The 19,010-nt window shown below is 38.7% G+C and overlaps 1 protein-coding gene across 14 annotated transcripts in view; it reads left to right on the forward strand.

Annotated features, from left to right (window-relative positions):
• Nucleotides 1-3,410: 3,410 nt before the first annotated feature.
• Nucleotides 3,411-19,010, forward strand: part of LOC119214513 (neurexin-1a-like) — a 206,128-nt gene continuing 190,528 nt past the window's right edge. For all 14 annotated transcript variants that reach the window (XM_062566562.1, XM_062566565.1, XM_062566563.1 and 11 more), the window contains exons 1-2: nucleotides 3,411-3,628; nucleotides 4,993-6,353. In XM_062566562.1, the coding sequence (XP_062422546.1) occupies nucleotides 5,642-6,353 (712 nt within the window). In that variant the 5' untranslated portion in view covers nucleotides 3,411-3,628; nucleotides 4,993-5,641. The remainder of the gene's footprint in view (nucleotides 3,629-4,992; nucleotides 6,354-19,010) is intronic.

Here is a 19,010-nt window from a genome sequence, read left to right on the forward strand (position 1 = left end):
AATGAATTTCACTTCTTGTCACAATTTACTTTGCACTTACATTTTCTCTTTATCATAGAGCGTAAACCAGCAGTGTTATTCATGCTTTTATTAGTGAGCCATAATTACAGGCACATTTTAATTGTTAAAGAAATGAACCAATTTAAACTTAATCAGCACTGTCTGCACCCCTGAGCGCAGAGGAGGGACCGACCCGCCGACATTCATGGTCAGCTTTGGAGCAGCTGCTGGAATTAAAATAGCGTTTAAGAAATGCCAAATAGAGCAATACCTTTTTAATACATGGGCATATATTATCAAGTAAAATCTTAGTCATCCTCATCCTTAGTGATGAAGTAAAATCTTAATCTTAGTTTTTATAGTTCATTTAAAATATATTATATATTTTCAAGGTGGTGGATAACATTGATAGGAAGCAATCGGTCTGATTGCTGTATTTCAAAATAAATCCAACTCTTTTTCCTCTCAGTTGTTGCAATGATTCACTGTTGACACCCCTTGATCAACAGCTAATGTGTCATGTGTTCATAAGGGGCTTCACATTGATAATTTATGGTCAAGTGGGTGTGTAGAGGGCGGGATGTAATGCTGAACAATTTGCGCTATTATAGAGGTTGATCTGGGATTTGAAAGAGGAAATTTGACTCTGGCAGGCGTACTCACGGTTTCCTGAATCTGAAAATGTAACGTGGATCCTAGACACTAACAAATGAGACCCCAGGTGTGCCAGGCCTGTGGGCCAGTTTTCTTAAAATGGTACAGCGGTAGAGGCAGTACAGAAACATTAAGACAGACTGACCAGATGACATGGACCCGTAATACAGCATACGATACTGAACTCACCTGTTAATCCATGTTTTTCCAGCTTGTCTTGTTTTCTCAATTTGATGTGTGTCTTTCATTAGAAGCCTCGCTGGAAAAAGACAAACTAGGGCCAAGCGCATGGCTGCTAATCAGCCTGATAACATGCAGCTGTGCGTGCTGCCTGTGTGAGCCACCTTGTCTCTTTACCTGCAGCAAATTGTGAAATGCACTCTTCTGCCACAACCTCACCTCAATGACAACAAACAGATCAAATGAATTCATTAGTACGCTTCATTCAACTGTGGATTAAGAAAGGGGAGGCAATTTATTCATTATATTTGAAGGTGTCATTCCAAATCACATACAGGTTGTAAAAATGTATACAAATAAGTATCCCTGAAAATACTACATTTTTATTGCAGCAGTTGACATGAAGAAGAGTAGTTTATTGCCTTTTCCTATATGCCTTTGTGTTCTGGAGATTCTGTATTGCTGTTAGTAAGTATACAGTTTTCTTGAATTAGTCTGCGGAAAACACATGTCCAGAATAAAAAAGACTATACAATATGATGGTCCATTTTTGTGAACTAATACATTACTACATGAGTAAACAATATAGCTATTTCACATGTAAGGACTATTGGTAACATGAAACCATAGGATTGACATTTTCAATCTGAAAACCATTCCCTTGTGTAAAGTAAAAATTGAAAATGAAAGGTTAAATATACCTGCTTGAATAAAATGCAGGAAAACGTTACCTAGGATTTACAAAAATGTTTCTTTAATTCCTGCCAACTAGTGAGTATGCAGACTTTTCTCTTGTGTATGTAGCTTTAACTTTGATATTTTTGTACATGTGTCAGGCAAAGTGGGTATTTATATGAATATTTTCCCGATAAATCAATGGAGAGAATATCAACTTACTTGTCGTATAAGTTCTCACCTTTTCCATAGTGAGTTGGAGGTGATGCGGTTATCAAATGAATAAGGACTATAAGGCACGATGTCATACGGTTAAGTCATATGTGTCTAGTTCTCTGTTGTACTATGCCACTCAAACAAGACATTTTCAGTAGGCGACAAAAATCAAGTCCTTCTCTACATTTGTTTTTGTGTTTGAATAGCCTACTAACATTTGGATAATTATAGTTTCTGATTTACCTGATGCACCTGCTGATGAAAAGATCCATTTGGATTCCATATCTGTGAATTCAGTAAAGACACTGGACCAAGATATGATTACACTGGTCTAAAGCAAGGCAGGTGGAAGAGCCAACTATTGCCATCTACCTAACCCAAAAAACCTACCCACCTAAACTTTTGACTAGGATTACTTTGAAAAGTGAGAGATTATTAATGTATGAACAGAAAGGTGCCTTATCTTATCCTGGTATGAGCTCAGAAAGCTTAGACCTCTATTAAACTTGAATGCACTATGTCTCCGTTCGCCTCAGTGTGTCACAAGAGGTTCTCTGCAACCTCAAAATATGAAGAGAAAAAAATATTTTCCTTGTGCCCTGAATCCTATTCGGACATACTCTATCCGGTTACCATTTTTTAAATGTTTTTTCTTGTAAAAGAAACATTAATAATCCTTCCATCAGTCACTCCAGTCTGCTGCAGTAGTATCTTTAATGGCAGGATCTGTGGTATAATGCATGTTTTGGCAGAAGGGAGCATGTAGTACATGATTTATAAGGTCATGATTAGGGTTTGTTGTGAGAGTGATATGCAAAAGGATTTATCATTTGATTTCGTGTTTGTTCTTATTTTGTACGCTACCTCCTCTATTTACTATAGTTCATTCGCACTTTACTTTTTTTTTAAATCCATTTTCTCTACATTAAACACTACTTCCCATTCAGAATGACACATCAGGGCTTACTATAGACACATCCATAGAGCTGACAAATGTAAAGTAGCTTAAAGTAGCCTTAAAGTCGCTACTGGAACGAAGCAGATTATTAATTTACTTAACGAGTATTTTGTACTAATTACAGTGATTAAGGCCATCTCTAATTATAACTCTTAGCAGTACTTATTGGAGAAATACTGTTCACTGTGCAAACAATTTAGGGGGGTCTCACTTACTTTGATCCCTATTTTTTTTAGAAACACAGATTTCCTCACACTCTCCTCTACAATGTATGCTAAAAGATTGTTTATTGTATTCTTTGTGCAGGATGGTGCTGAGGAGCATACAATGTAGCATAGAAATCCCATGACAAAAAGAGTGTTACTTGGAAAAGGGACATTCAACATAAATACCTGTGAATTTATCTATCCACCTCATCCTATCTAGGTCGGATTGTTTGCAATTATCTAAAATAATTGATGTTTTTCAGATTGCATAGACACATGTAAATATAAAATGTGTAAGTGGGCTGCAAAGACTATTACCCCGTTCTGCACTTAAGCCATCGCTGGGTGCTTTCCAGCCCTCCGTATCTCCAGTGGGATCAATTGATCAATCGAAGCAGTTTTACAAGCCTTATCGCCCAAGTTGCCAATGCCATAAATGTCCGCGGATGGATGCTCATGCATGGCAGAGGCGCTGTCCGAGGTACTGCATTCAGCCCCTCCCCGGCACACATCATCGAGAGACACGTGATGCACTCGGTCTGTGGCTCCCGACAGTCGCTGGATAAACTCAACAGGGAAACCAGATTGCGCCTTCTCCTCCGCGAAGATAACGGGATTTTCGTCCCACTCTTCCGACCCACTTCATCTGGAGGTTTCATTTTTCTCTCTCTAGTTGTTTTTTTGTTTTTGTTCTTTTGTTCTTAATCGGGAAACAAACTTGGAGGACGGCATATTTAAGGTAATTTATTTAACCACCAAGCGAGGACGGTTCTCATGGAGTTAGAGAGAAAGCGGACTCTCTCTCTCTCTCTCTCTCTCTCTCTCTCGCTCTCTCTCTCTCTCTCTGATGCTGCGATTTGCTTGAAGCAGATATTGATGTGAAGGTTTCGCCCGACTGGATTTGAGGTGCAAGCACTCAAACAGAGCGAAAATATACGGACAGGTCGTGGTTTACAGGAGCTCTTCCCGTGCATGTGTTTTTTTCGTGAAATTGCTTTTCTTTTCCCCCCTCCTGTGCCAACTATTCGGGGTCCCGTACAAGTAAAGCTGTACGCGCAAAGGTAAAAAAAAAAAAAAGAGATTGCGTCTCGTCTCTTCTTTGCACAAAATGTTATAGTTGTAAAAGAGGATAAATACAGTCTTATAGTATTGCGTCCTTTGCAACCCTCGTGCACGGTAAAGATGTTAAGGTAGGTGACGTATTATCCATGTCCTGTTTTGACCAAAGATACTGCGAGACATACTATTGGTGAGGATTTCCACACCAAACATTGTGATTCTGCTCCGCTCTTCGTTGTATTTCTCACGTTCGCTGTTTTCCTTTGTTTCAAGTGCAAGTAAGTCCGATCTGTAACCCGATTTCTTTGAAATGCAAACTAATTGTGAAAATCGTGTCGTACGTGTCTGCCGTACAATGGTGAACGTGTTTAGTATTTACAAGCCACAACTGAATCCCTCATATTGTCCGAAAAAACCGCGACGAGGCGAACATTACGAAGAGCGTATTTTTCTTTGGGGGCGTCTGACTGAAACTCAGTGGCAACCCAAGTCGTTCGTTTTCCACAAACACCCCATTGTGAATGAAATGACGCACTTTTTCTTCCGGATGGTCTTTGAGAAAGGGCAGGCCGGTGGATGGACTACACCGTACATCGGAATGCCGCTGACAATGCAGAAGTTCTGCCAATGTGGATGCAAAAGTGATTTTCCTACAATAAATGATGGGAGTTGTAAATCTGTGGTTTCCTTTAGTTTGAGTTTGAGATTTTCATCAGGGATTGTTTTCAGACATTCAATGAGTGTGCAGGCTATATCATTACTGATGTGGTGGATTTTTCTTGATTCGTTTTCCTCATGACTGTAGTTTTTTTTTATCTTCAAAGGATTGCATATTGAAAAATGAAGTGGAAGCTGACTCTCCAGTGCTCTGCTGATAATCTACTGATATGGCTTATGTTTGTTACAATAAGGGTCTCTCTGGATATATGTGTTTTATTAGCTGTGCTTTAGCCTCTTTCATAGAGTTGAGGCTGGCCAAATTGGATTTGTAAATGGATATTGTGAAAAAACTTGTGCTGTATCAAATTTGCTTTTGTTTTGCAGAGAGCTTTGGGACTGAGGACTGCTTCGACGGACCGATTGCTTTATTTGTTGCATTTATCAGCCAACGTGTTTCCTTATGGGATTTTTTTTTTCTTTCTCGTCGCTTCTGAGGATGACTTTGTGAAAAGCCCCCAGCAAGGCTTTCAGTTACCCGCCAAACACTGTTGGCATGAACATGAAGATTAAAGCTGCCATTTCAACTCAAGTGAAACAGTGCACACGCTAACAGGCACCAGAAGGGACTGTTCCATAATTACATAAATTAGAACAAGTGTGCCCAATGGATATTTGAATGCTTGTCACTTTACTCTAAATCGCCATGGCAGAGAGGACCTTTAAACAGTTCAAACTATTTGGGAGTGAGCAGTGAGAGGTTTGGCCAGTGGCCTACATGGACAGTGCGAGGTAATGGTATTTGCTCCAGGAAACAATTGTTGACCTAAACCAGTTGCAGCGCAAATACACCATAGCACTTAAATGTTTGTCCTACAATGCATCAGTTCGCAATTATTTATCCATGTAGACACTTGTATGCCAGTCTACTCTCTCACGGGCAAACCACATTTCTTTCTCGCTTAAGCAAAGGTGCACATAAATAGATTCTGCTCCACAAGTTTCCGTCCACCTGCGTGTATTCTGTGATCGCACGATGGTTTTACAAAAGCCACATGGTGCCCATGTCATATGGGTTGGGCTGCTTTTATGTTGCTTCGTAGAGATAGGCACCTGTCTGGAGTTTACAGGTGCCGAGGGCCAGTGGGCTAGATTCCCTGTGTGGAACGCGTGTTGCGAAAGCGAAATGAGCTTCAGCATGAAAACAAAGAGTTCCAACGGGCTGCTAGTTTACTTCGACGATGAGGGTTTTTGTGACTTTCTAGAACTTCTCATACTGAATGGGAAACTCAGCTTGCGTTTCTCAATCTTCTGTGCCGAGCCTGCAACCGTCGTGTCTGACACGGCGGTCAACGACAGCCAGTGGCACGCAGTCACAATAAGGAGAAACTTCAAGAACACGACCCTCAAGGTGGACAATGAGAGGAAATGGGTGGAGGTGAAGTCAAAAAGACGAGATATGACTGTTTTCAGCCATTTGTTTGTTGGTGGAATACCACCGGAATTACGATCCGTGGCGTTACGACTCACATCAGATGCAGTCAAGGATCAGCTACCTTTCACTGGATGGATAACGGACATAAAGGTCAACAACACAGAGTCTGTGATGATCAACGGCGAAGGAGTCTTGGAGGACCTCTGCGGTTCAGCCAACATGTGCTTAAATGGAGGAGTCTGCAGTATAATTAACAACGAGCCAACGTGTAACTGCTCTCGGACGGGGTTCCAAGGAAAGGACTGCAGTGAAGGTAAGACATTTGGATTCAGTTCAGACATACATGTCCTCTGTAGCCTTTAAATTCAGCCGCAATATGGACTGATTTAATCAAATTCTACTTTAGCCTTCTGTAATTACCATCTGTTTTAAAGAAATGCATTCCACTCCACACCATGGAACTCTTTGTTTTCCATGTGATTCATCGATCTGCGAAACAACTATTGTCAGTCTGCAGTATGGCCTCATTAGCAAAACGTGCAGGTGTTCTCCATCCCCAAAGGTGTATTCCACCCTTAGAAAACAGGTCCATAGGGATTGGTTGACCTTTGAAATATCACCTCCAATGCCTCCTCTTAAAAGCAAGAGTAATCATCGCAGAGCAGTCAGATATAGAAATCATACATGATGTAATTGGCTTCATAAGGTATAAAAAAGTGCCCAATAGATTTCAATAGGTGGAAACAGAATATAACCTAAATATTAACTGCAGTACATTTGTTTGTTAGTTGCTAACATTGCGGTTATTAGGACAATTTTCAACAAACTGTAGCATAGCTGATGAAATGACTTTTTTCCTAATTGATTAAATAGTTCCAACGGATAAAACTTCTATGTAATACAGGAGAATGAAAGAGCTAGAGATCCAGATAACATATCGAACAAAAAGAACATTGGGTTCTTGAAGATAGTGAGGATACTGTCACCGTCTTGACAAAATATCGCTATCAAAATAAAAGGATCTCTTTTACTTTTTTTTTTTTTCCTTAGATTATTTTTCTTTTGAAAATGCAGCAGTCAGACTATTGAATGAATGAGAGTGGCTCTTGCCACAGGTTGGCATTTTACTGCTGTGGTGAGGAAGAGCAGATTTGTTTGTCAGTGTCGATGTGGGAGGGGTGTGACTGAACAGTATTACACACAGTATTCTGTCATTAGTAATTGAGGCAAACCTGAAATATCCCCAATTAGTATGTCCTCTACGCACCGTGTAAGCTATCCTTCATTTGACTGTATCCACGTGTTGTTGATGGTGTTAATGCAGCGGGACGGGGCGTAGTGTCTTTTACCAACTTCCTGCACTGATTGAGTTAATGATTGTTGCTGTAGTTCACAAAAGCTTTCAGTGATGTGCATTTGATATTTCCCACACTGCATCAAAGCCCCCTAAATACATTTAGATCAAAAATGAGATGTGGTTGTAAATATACTTGCACGTGCAACCGAAACAGTGATGTAAACAAAACGGTATGATTTAGAGGAAATCCAAATAACGTCTAAATGGCTTTTTGTGAGCCACAATTTAACCACAAATGTTATGCTAGCCATCATTTTCCTTAGTCAAATGTGGCCTGATGACAAGTCCATCTGTCTAAAGTTGTGGTGCACTTCAGGAAGTCAATCCAATGTATTGCTGATGGCCACAAATTACATATGGAACCCAATTAACCCCTTAACATACTCTTAATCTTATTAGTTTTCAATACATATATTTTGCATTCAAATGACTTTTTGTTGACGAAATAACATTTTCACCAGGCGTTCTGGATAATACGTATATTGATTTTCAAATGAAGGGATTCCAAAATATGACTCAATCTTCTGCCCACTTACTTAATGAAAGTAATTTCCAAAGATCGTCTTACTATGACTGAGATGAGTTGAGTCAAAACAAATATTAGCTTGATGAATTATCACTTTTTATGATCTTACAAGTCCCTCAAGCATTATGGTAGAGGGTTTCAGTAAAATAGACATGGTTTGATACATATAGACTGTATATTAATTACATTTCCTGCAAAATACTTTCAAAGTAAATAAAAAAATATATTTATTAGTTTCAACAAAATGTATTGCCTCACATAATAATACAATATTTTTATCAGAAAGCTGTTCAGGCTTACATTTTGGGTAGCTCTAAATTACATAACACCTTGAAAATAAAACTAGTATGTGCTGTCTGTGAGAGTTTATTAGTCAAGAAATATTTTTCTCACCATAAATTGAGAATGATTTTGACAGCAGGGTGTCTTCTGATGTTATTAGCCGTATGGCCATTACATAACTAGTGGTTATATTATCGCAGTGTTAAGATAAACTATGTGAAATATATTGTCTTTGTGCTACATAAAGAATGAGGAATCATTGTTTAAAGAGATCAATGTGACGGATATGCCATTAAAATGGGGACAATGCATGGTCCATGGAGTGTGTCTAAAACACACACATTGAAGAGTTGGCTCAAAGAAGAACCAAAGAAAAGTTGCAAAAATGTAGGTACTTGTGTTCTTATTTTGATTGACCAAGGTCAATTGTCCATTGACCTTGTATTATAGGTGTGTACAAGTTGATTAGCATACCAAACCCAATTAAAGAGCATAAAATTGCAGGGTCATGTGCACATGAATATTAATGAGAGAATTGGGTAAAGAATACCTAAAAAAGGTTGTGGCACTGGACCAAATGCAAGACACATCAATAACCAAGTGATGATAGATATTTTTATACAGAAAGACTGTGGTATTTTGTCAGAAATTATGTTTGGAACTGCACATAAATAATTTAAAAACACAATGTCTGTAAACACTAATATACCATATAAAAGTAACAATGTTTATAGAATGGGATTATTTTTGAATACTTGGTCACAAAGGGGTTGTCCATTAGGTAGATATATGTCCCCCACCATTTCAGTCGATATAACATGTGTTCAATTAAAATGTATTTATTGTTTTTGGAAAATGTGACTTAGGAGTTACAACTGTAAAATTGATGAAAAGACAATAACTAGTTACTTTGCACAAACATGTCGGCACGCATGCTCGTGGATGTAGCTACATAACAACAGACCAAAATAAGAAAACATTTATGAAGGTCAGATTCTTTATGAAAACTGTGGCTTTCAAGAAGAAATTATTTCTAAATATTTATGAATCAGGCAGAGGGAGCATAACATGTTTTTGTGAGAGCTAGTGGCATCATTTGGATTAGTTGTTCATAGGAAGCCTGCAGGTGTGACGAGTGACGTGCTGCTGGTCATCAGGGAAACCCTTCTATACACTTAATGTCAGCTGTTTAATGCTGAGTATGTATCGTACAAGAGTTTTTTTCAAGGTAGGGGTCAGCTTCCCACTGCTGTTGGAGGATAGTTGGACAAAACTAGACCCTGAAAGCTGTGGGTTGTAAAACCCAAACAATGAGCCACAATGAGCTCTAAACCCCCAGAGAGCAGGAACTGTAGACTCCCCTTGAGTAGAGGACTACTTTCTGTGGATTTATCACAACATGAACCTCTCTCGCATTACATATAGCTAATTGATACATTATTAATATTCAAAATATTGACTAGTGCAACTTATATTAGATATGTGTTAACATATACAGTAGATGTCTGGACATTATGTCTGTAATTTGTTTCAGCTAAAATACTGTTGGACTGTTCTCTCTGAACTTGTTACATCATCTGTATTTAACATTTCTGTCTAGCCATGTTTTTACTGTTCCTTTTACACCAGAGCGTATAAATCGTGGTAATACTACCCGCAATGAAGAAAGCTCTCTACGGCTTATTTCTGCGTGGCACTAACATTGCAAGACGAAGGGATTCAATTCCCACCAGAGCCATCCATTCTCAAATTGTATGAACTCAGAGTACCTTAAGTCCCTTTGGATGAAAGCATTCACCCAATTGTACCGTTGCCATCTAATTCAGTATTCTAGCACGTCCAAGCAAGTTCAGAGATTTTTTTTCCCCATCTCAAGGTAATGTGGTTGTGCTGCTTGCGTTCTCATCACCCTTAGCTCCAAGGTTAAAGCAGAAAAAAGAGTTTCTACTGCGAATGTTTGTGCATAAAGGATATTATTTGAACATTATTTCAAAATGATGATTTAAGCTGAATTCTAAAATAACCTTAAAAAACTAAAAACATAGGATGCAGCCCAAGAGTTTACCTCATACTCATACATTGATTAACCCCAAAGTACATTGGTGTTTTAAATTTACCTTTCCATTAAAAATGTAAAAGCTGTTGCATTGCTTTGATCAGATGAAAGGCTCACAGGATTTGCGACCAGAGCTGTCAAATCTTCCCTATCCAACCACAAGGTTGCACATTGCCCAACCCGACACACACACATGGACACACACTCACGCACATAAATCCCTTTGATCGGCAAAACAATTATTTAAATGCACTGTTTTCATGGCCAGTAAGTTCCTAGAATTTCTCCTCCTTTTTCTCATTAGATAAATGATTTTACCCTGATAGAATTAAACTATGTTTATTTCATCCTCCATTAGCTAAACATAAATCAGCAAAGTAAAAGAGGGCAAATTTGAAGACTGCACAGAATGTAATTTTATTTTGTTTTATGCATTATGTAGTTCAAATAATACATTGACTGGATGCTGTAAATAATTATGATTTTGTTGCACTTTATTTGAGGGAATAGCTTTTAGTTCCTTGTAAAGAAATGGTTAGTCTTTGTAATGCATTATGACAGGGGACCAAGAATGACTGTAGCCTACATTAAGAGAATTTATGTCACACCTCTTTTTTAACATGTTAATCATAATCAACAGCTTGGTGGTCACAGAACACAATACCTCCACAACAGATTTGTTCAACTTAAAGTGGTGCAACATAAACAAGAGGCAAAATATACAGTATAGGCTCACATGAATCATGTTCTTTGCCATGCCGTCGTCTTCATAAATGTTTATCCAAGGCAAATTGTATTCTTTATTGTTGTTATTGAGGATTTCAGGTAGATGACTGAGAAAGAATTTACACATTATTATATAACATCACCTGTAATATGGAGATGGAGGAGGCGTTAAAAGTCCAACATTGGCGTTTTTGCAGTAGTAGCCTCTACTAAAGGTCTATTTTTGTCTTTTCCCAATTCCAAGGTATTGCTTTGTATCAATATACACATTTTGGTTAGTGCTACTTTGATAAAAGATTTTGGAGATAGCGACAAATACTTTTGCTCTCAAAGAAGAGAGGATTTCTTTCTTTGGAGAATAATCCTTCAATCCTGGCTTTTGCAGGACATAAAAACAACACTTGTGGGGACTGTTCAGCAAACTGTGTATTGGTTTTTAAAGCTGCTGAACTAATTAGAACGTAAATTTCTGTGGATGCTCTAGCAGTAATCAGAATTGCCTGTTTTATGCCAAGTTGTTTCCCTAAGGACAAATGCACTGGAAATTCGGATGTGAGAAGTGGGCAGTATCAAATTGTGTGGCTGCCCAACTTGTGATTGACAACAAGGTAGACAACTGTGCATTTAACAACTTAAATGAAGACTATTATTTAGCTGACACTTTTATCCAAAGCGACTTACATTGCATTATAACCCGTGCATTACATTATGCTTGGGGAGCAATTAGGGGTTAGGTGTCTTTGCTCAGGGACACTTCGAAAGGGGAACATGGGGCAGCCGGGATTCAAATGACCAAGTTATTGCATTGAGTTATATATATATATAAATATATCAGCAATTGCTTAAATATAATTATGTATATATGTTTTATATAAATTGTGGTAATACTACCTGCGATGAAGAAAGCTCTCCACAGCTTATTTCTGCGTGGCACTAACATTGCAAGACGAAGGGATTCAATTCCCACCAGAGCCATCCATTCTCAGAGTACCTTAAGTCCCTTTGGATGAAAGCATTCACCCAATTGTACCATTGCCATTTTATTCAGTGTTCTGGCACGTCCATGTAAATACAATGAAGTATAAATGTTTTGACTTGGTTTAAAGTATTCGTTAGCTCTCCACATAAAGTTCACACAAAGATCAAACTGCTTTGTGACACATATAGCAAGATTAATCCTTAGTAGGAATTGGCGCTTCCTTCAAGGTACGTTTGTCATTGTATGTCACACAAACATGTGGCCACAACGTCACTCTTAAAGAATCATTCTGTCTAGAGGCCTGCTGCTGCAGCTTCACTCAGACAAAGGTAGATTATTAGTACGTTGCTTTCTCTTAGTACAAAGACAGATATTGGGATCAAAAGATTAGGGGGATTTTCCTGCAGGATTTTTGTTTAAATACATCTGCTCCTGACTGTCAAAGGGTGTTTGTGAAACTCTGTGACACAAAACCCTCCTTTGACTTGATTTGTCGAACAGCACGGATAAACTTGTCCAAGTGTGCAGGGCGCACCCACAAAGGCTTGTATTGGGATTTCATTCTTTAGATTTTTTCTTGTTTATTTATTTATCACCGTTAATAATAATTCATTTTATTTATTTAGTGTTTTAGAAGGCACTCAAAGACACTTTATATGGTAAAACAATAAGAACAAAATTGATTACATCATACGAGCAACGAACAACACAAGAAGAAAGGCAAAACATACATGGCTGACTTGGTTTAAAAGCAGATTTAAATCATAGATGACGTCATTTTTCTTACCTTTATTGTTTTTCGGAAAAAGTACTCTACGCTGCACAATCATTGGACGATTTGATCTCCCCATAAACAGGTTCAGAATAAAAGATGCAAAGAGCCGTATGTGCCTCGTTAAATTCCGAGCTGCAGATGATATTTTCTCTTTGAACATGAGTTGCCTTTCATGCTGATGGTTAGGTGTCATCCTTCATGAGAGTCTTCTGAAATTCTATAAAACAAGTTGAAAGAGCACTGCCATAATTTGAAAGCTGTCGTACAAATGGTAACGCAAAGACAAATCACTTTTCAGAAACATTTTATGTGACTTTGAAGCCCTTTATAACTGAGCACAAAACAACTCCACAATAATAATGTAGGAGAAGCCATTTGTCACATTCAGGGATTTTATGTGTGTTCCTTCTTGCAATGAATATATACCTACCCCTATAGATTATTTGATCAGCTCTTTTCTTAAATAGCTTTCTTTTCAAAATTCCTTACCAATTTTTTAAAAGTTTGTAGTTCACTGTTAACAGTAGTTCGTAGTTAGAAGCTGTGATTTCTAATACCCAAGTTACAAATGAGATGAGTGTATGGTTAAAATAAGCAGTTTACATTAATGCACATCTTGGTTCCCTCCGCCAGGCCTGTACTGCAATATTAAATAATCAGATGATACTAATGTGATCACCATGAATGTGATAACAAAGAAGAACAGATGGCATTTAATCCATTGCCATTTGGCAGTTGCAATTCTGAAAAACTAATATAAGAGTGTTTAACAACTACTGCATCACCAAAAAGGTTTACTCAACACCTGTAATACTATCGTAGATATTGTTAATCCTGGGATTAAGGTTATTAGAACCACTGTGTAAGCTGCTCTGATTATCCTGTTGGATCATTCTGAAGCACAAGATGTAAAAGAATGACGAGGTCCTCCGCACATCTGCTCCGCCAGTCCTCTCTGTCTGGGCTGTTTCTTTGGATCAGTTTTTTTGTACACACACACCATCCGTCCCGAGAAACTTGTTATAGCTACATATACAGATTGGTCCTCACCAAAGTGAATGCCATTTATTTATTTTTAAGTACATTAGCGTGCTATTGTCTCGTCCTTTAGGATAAAGAATGGCTGCAGAACAAATGTGGTTGGACATCAATTTCAATCACATAGAGCACCACACACGCATTTGCTACGTAACTTAAATATATAGAAGTGTATTGGCCTGAGTGGAGAATGAAGCGACTCTCCATCTGGTGTGGTTGTAATCGGAGCTTCTCTGGGCTGAATTGACATAGCTGCATCATGCCTTTCTGTGTATATTAGTGCATGTGAGCATGGCCCACTGGTTAGCTAGTTACTGCTCTCATGCAGCTGATAACTCAATGCTGTACAACGGCGTCCTCACAAAGGAGTATGCCTGGTCACATGTTGTTGCAATTACTAGTCATCTTTTTTTGTATTTACTACCTTTTAGGCAGTATCAGAATCTAAAGGAATTAGGGGATTGCTGAGTGTCAGCTGGGGGGAAGGGAGGCACGATGCACACTGTAAGACCACCACTTTCTTCCGCTAAAAGCAACAGCTTTAATGGTAAGATGGAGATCGCTATGATCTCTTCAACAAACTCTCCTCCAAAAATCAAATCTTTCCTCCTTCAAAATATTTTTCCTAAAACGTTCAACCATTTCTTTGTTAAGTTTCTCGTCAGTATTCATTAAGGCTCCACATGCAGGTGGAACGTAGTAGACAATACAGTATTGTTTTGAGATTTGTAACATTTGTTATTACACAATGTATTAACAACAATGAATTATCAAAATGTGTACTGACTATTAATAACTTAACTATGAGTTATAAGCGCATGCGATTGCTTAAAAGAATGATTGTTTCAGGTAACAGAACTAAGCATCAAACCACCCCAAAAATTACATTATATCAATCAAATCTTTCTAAATAGTTACGTACGGAGACCTATTATTTAATAATTATCCAATTATCAATTTCTTTATAAATTAATGGGAGGTAAAGCTGGCGGCTGTTGATCTGGGCATCTCTTAATCATGGTTCTTGTTGCAAGACAGCAGTTTCTTTCAATACCACATTTGTCCATTTCGCAATTGGTTGGCCTTTCTCTGATATCTTCTGATCTGATGGTCTTCTTCGTTGAAGTTGGGCTCTTGCAGCGGGATGCTGAATCCTATTATCACCCACCTTTGTTGCTCAGTCATTATGGCACGTTGGCCAGTTTCTAAATGTCTTTCATTCTTTTAAAATCTCTTTCTCACAATATTTGACGGATTAAATCTTCAGCTGGTGGGTATCAGCTGGGACCGCAGGATATATTAGATGGCCCAGGAAAGCCGTAGGTGGGGGTGATGAACACGAGGCCAGAGAAGAACTCGCACAGCCGTGAGAGTAGATTAATTTTTTTTTTACAAAATAGAAGGACTATCCATCTGAAAATGAAATGCGAATAGTTAAATTACCTACAAAGAAAATTTTAATATCAAAGGATGAGCCTATGACCACAGCATATACGAGTAGACAAATCGGTGGCGCGCTGGGAACCGCAAGGTTGACGGTTTGAATCCCGGCTGCTCCATGTGCCATGTCAAAGTGTCCCTGAGCAAGACACCCAATCCCCTAATTGCTCCCCTGGCAAAAATGTAAACTATGGGTTAAAATGCAATTTAAGTCGGAATGCTTAGAAAGCCTAAAATGTGGGGTCATAGAGGTTCAAATGTTGTCTGTCCAGGCAAATGGTACTTTGAGAGTCAAACACGTTCAGTGACCCCTCTGCACAATGTTCCCATTGTGTTGTTGCTATTATCAAATTAAAGTTTCATCATCTTTCCATTGACGTTTGCAACAAATATGCAGTCTTAGCAGACTTGTTCCCATTTTGCTGAAATTATACTGGACACTGTTCAAAATTGAGGAATCCAGTGTCCTCACACAAGTTCACCGTTCACATGTTCTCCGGCCCAGCTGGTGAGAGTTTAAATTGCGCAGTCCAGCCAGAGCTGTGGGAGCTATCAGTTTCATCAGAGCGGACGGCCACTTTACCCATTTCCTCTCCTTCCACTCCTACTGTGGCTTGAGGAGGATAATGAGGGGGATGGTGAGCTGTGTAAGCGCTCCTCTGTAAGATAGATGCATTAGGTTTGGCCTGTGTTACTAACAGATGAGCCCTTACTTATTAAACCCATTACTCTGGATTTGGTCAAATTATTCATTTAACAACAAATATGTGCCGTGGAATGCCTGGCCTTTTGCTGAGAGAAGTTTGCTTTTTTTCCTCTGCGCCAAATTATTTTAAAGCAGCCTTCCTGCTATTGTTTTTAAAAATTGCCTTGTGGGCTGACAATGGATTGCGTTCCTTCTGTTCTTCATTATTATTACATGTATGGTGATGACATTAGTAACCCTGATTATTGACACCGCAGTACAAGTGTGGGAGGGTTGTCGGGGGAGACCATGAATACACTTATTTTACAGGAGCAGTACGTACTACTCAGTCTCTGGTCTTTTTAGTATGTGACAGGTATTGGGAAAAGGATTTCAGTCCAAATCTGTCAATAGAATAGAAGACACATTATCGTTAGCCAGTCATGGATTACAAAGTGCAGCATCAGACCAGCAGTGAGGGTTTGCTGCATCCTAACATCGGGTTCATGCTAGAGAGAGAGAGAGCACGCTGTGTCAATAGTCTGGCTGTTGAATTGATGGCAGAAAAGCATTTCTCTGTGCCAGTAAACAGAAAATAATTCTCCTTTGCTGTTTTCGAGGCCCCTGTCTCTCTTCCTGTCTCTCAGCTTGTGTGAGGGCACGTGTGTCAGCTTGGTACTCTGTTGAGACACAGCTGACAAATATGTTGAATGAGAATGTAAAAAAAAGCTGCAATCAGAACCAACCAACCAACTCTGAAACTTGTGTGTCTTTCCTGACCAGTGTGAAGCCAGCGTTAAAGAAGCTTCAAAAGAGCATAAAAACATACTCACGCATTGCGTAGTCTCACCTAAACTCTCAAGTGGCCACTTACTCAATTCTCTGCTGCAGCACCTTCAAAGGGATAAGAAGATAGATTGTTAAAGAACAGTTTCAGCTTCTCCTCAATAAAACATATTTTCATTGATGACCTACTTTTTCAAAGCAATGCTGGCATGATAAGCTACTTCAGTTTGGGGCTATTGAAGATCGAAATCATCTGCTTTCATTGGGGAGTGTCAGATGTCACACGGTTTGTTAAAAGATGCTAGAAAACACACTTAAAGTTGTTACCTTATTAGTGATTGTTTACAGTTAATCGTGATATCTGCAAAACCCATTTTAAGGATCCCAATACAACCTATTTATAACAAGAACAAATACAAAACTAGGCAGGGTAATGGGAATGAACCAACCACATATTTGCCTCTGTAAATTCTGTTGAGTATTACATTCATTTTGACTTTAAGAAGAGACAAGATTATGACTATAATTAAAATAGTACAAGGGCAGGAACCATTTAATTATGGGGTGTGTTTCCTTTGAGGGAGTGCACAATAATTGGTTGAAATAAATGGTAAAACTAGCTGTAACTGTGCAATAATACAGGACCCCAAATTCAAAAACACAGGAGTGGACAACAAAATGTAGATTCAGAGAAGCAATATGTTCTTAGATTTTCAAATGGTAACTCTGGTGAATGTTGCTTCATGGACAGAGTAGGACAGACATAGATGTTTTAATTTGTCGAGCTGGCTGATGGTAGCACTTTAAAGTATATATTCTCATTCTGTTGGCCTCAAATACCAACACTTTGTTGTTTAATACTGACACGCAAGGCGTCTGCATGAGACTACAATGTAAATTCATCGGCATCATTATGAAATTCTCAAAAGAAATTCTATGGGTGAGTCGGGCGTCGTATGAAGACTCCATATTACCGTGGATCAACCAAGAGGTCGGTGTTAGGGATGGGTGTTTGTGTCACAGAGTGTTGTCTCCATTTACGCTATTGATTTGGGAAGTGCAATGTTTCCCAGGATTCCAAGGGGTCTGACAAGGAGTCAGTATGTGACCAGGTGGAATCAGTACATGTTTGGATTCTTGTTACTTTGGTATTGTTAACGAGTTTAAGCAAGATTGTTTTAAGGCTCCAAAATCAAGGCTGCAGGAGGCAAACAGAAAGGAACATTTTAAGTGTTTACCATCCTTGAATTTTTTTTGGCTGCTGCACACCAGATGCTTTATTTAGTTTGGCATTGACCTGAATAGTAATGTTATTAGTTTTCGTGAGCTAAACACCATGTGCATGATCAACAGCACGAGACCCTCAGAGATGCAGATCATCTGATAGACAGTTGAGTGCATTTTGGTGTAGTGTTACTAGCACAATAGCACTGGGATCACTTTGTCAAGGGGATTAAATGGATTTACGTCTCTGGATTAGAATGCAACCAGCTGGGTACATTTGTGAAAGAGAGTGCGTGTTTTGGTGTATATGTGTGTGTGTGTGTATGGTTGTGATAGGGGGCTTGTTTTAATGGTCCATATCAGTTGATTTTGCTCTAAGAGTAAAGCTGCTTCCCCTCCAGGAGACATCCAAATGACACCTTGTTTCCTGTGGCCACTGAAAACTGCTGAAGTTTGATTCACAAGAATTAGTAATACTATTGGGCACAGTCTTTTGCCAAATTCAATTCTCTCAGTAATACACTGTGTTAGAAAAACCATGTTACTCCCTTGTTCCTAATAGAATTGGCTTTACATTACTCAAGCTAACTTCATTAAGACGAATGGATCTTTGTGTCTCTTAATCCTTTTTGAATTTGTTTTAGGACACTAATAATCTGAGGAAGGGAATCCCTACAACTCAATGTTACATGTGTAAATGCACAATAGCCTTCTACACCGTTTAAAATAAACCATTAGAACAATGCTCTTAAACAGGTCCACTGTTAGAATTAAAATTAGTGGGATGAATGTCCACATCAGTCTTTGGGTCTTGACAAACGGTCGACATTCTTCTATTTCACATGTCTCATGAGGTCATTTTGCAGCCACCAGCTTCACGCTTGCCTCGTCAGAATGCCTTTTCAGCAGCGTGCTCTTCATCATCAAGCCAACGTTTTGTGAACAAACTGCACTTTTTTAATGTACTGTTGATGTCTAATCTGAAATCAAGAACCACAGAAAATAAGATCCTCACAATATATGAGGCTTCACGTATTTGAAAAAAATGATTGAATATATAACAGATGTGTGCAACTCTCACATGTTTTTTAATGAA

The sequence above is a fragment of the Pungitius pungitius genome, chromosome 13 (assembly GCF_949316345.1).
Source record: "Pungitius pungitius chromosome 13, fPunPun2.1, whole genome shotgun sequence".
Taxonomy (NCBI): domain Eukaryota; kingdom Metazoa; phylum Chordata; class Actinopteri; order Perciformes; family Gasterosteidae; genus Pungitius; species Pungitius pungitius.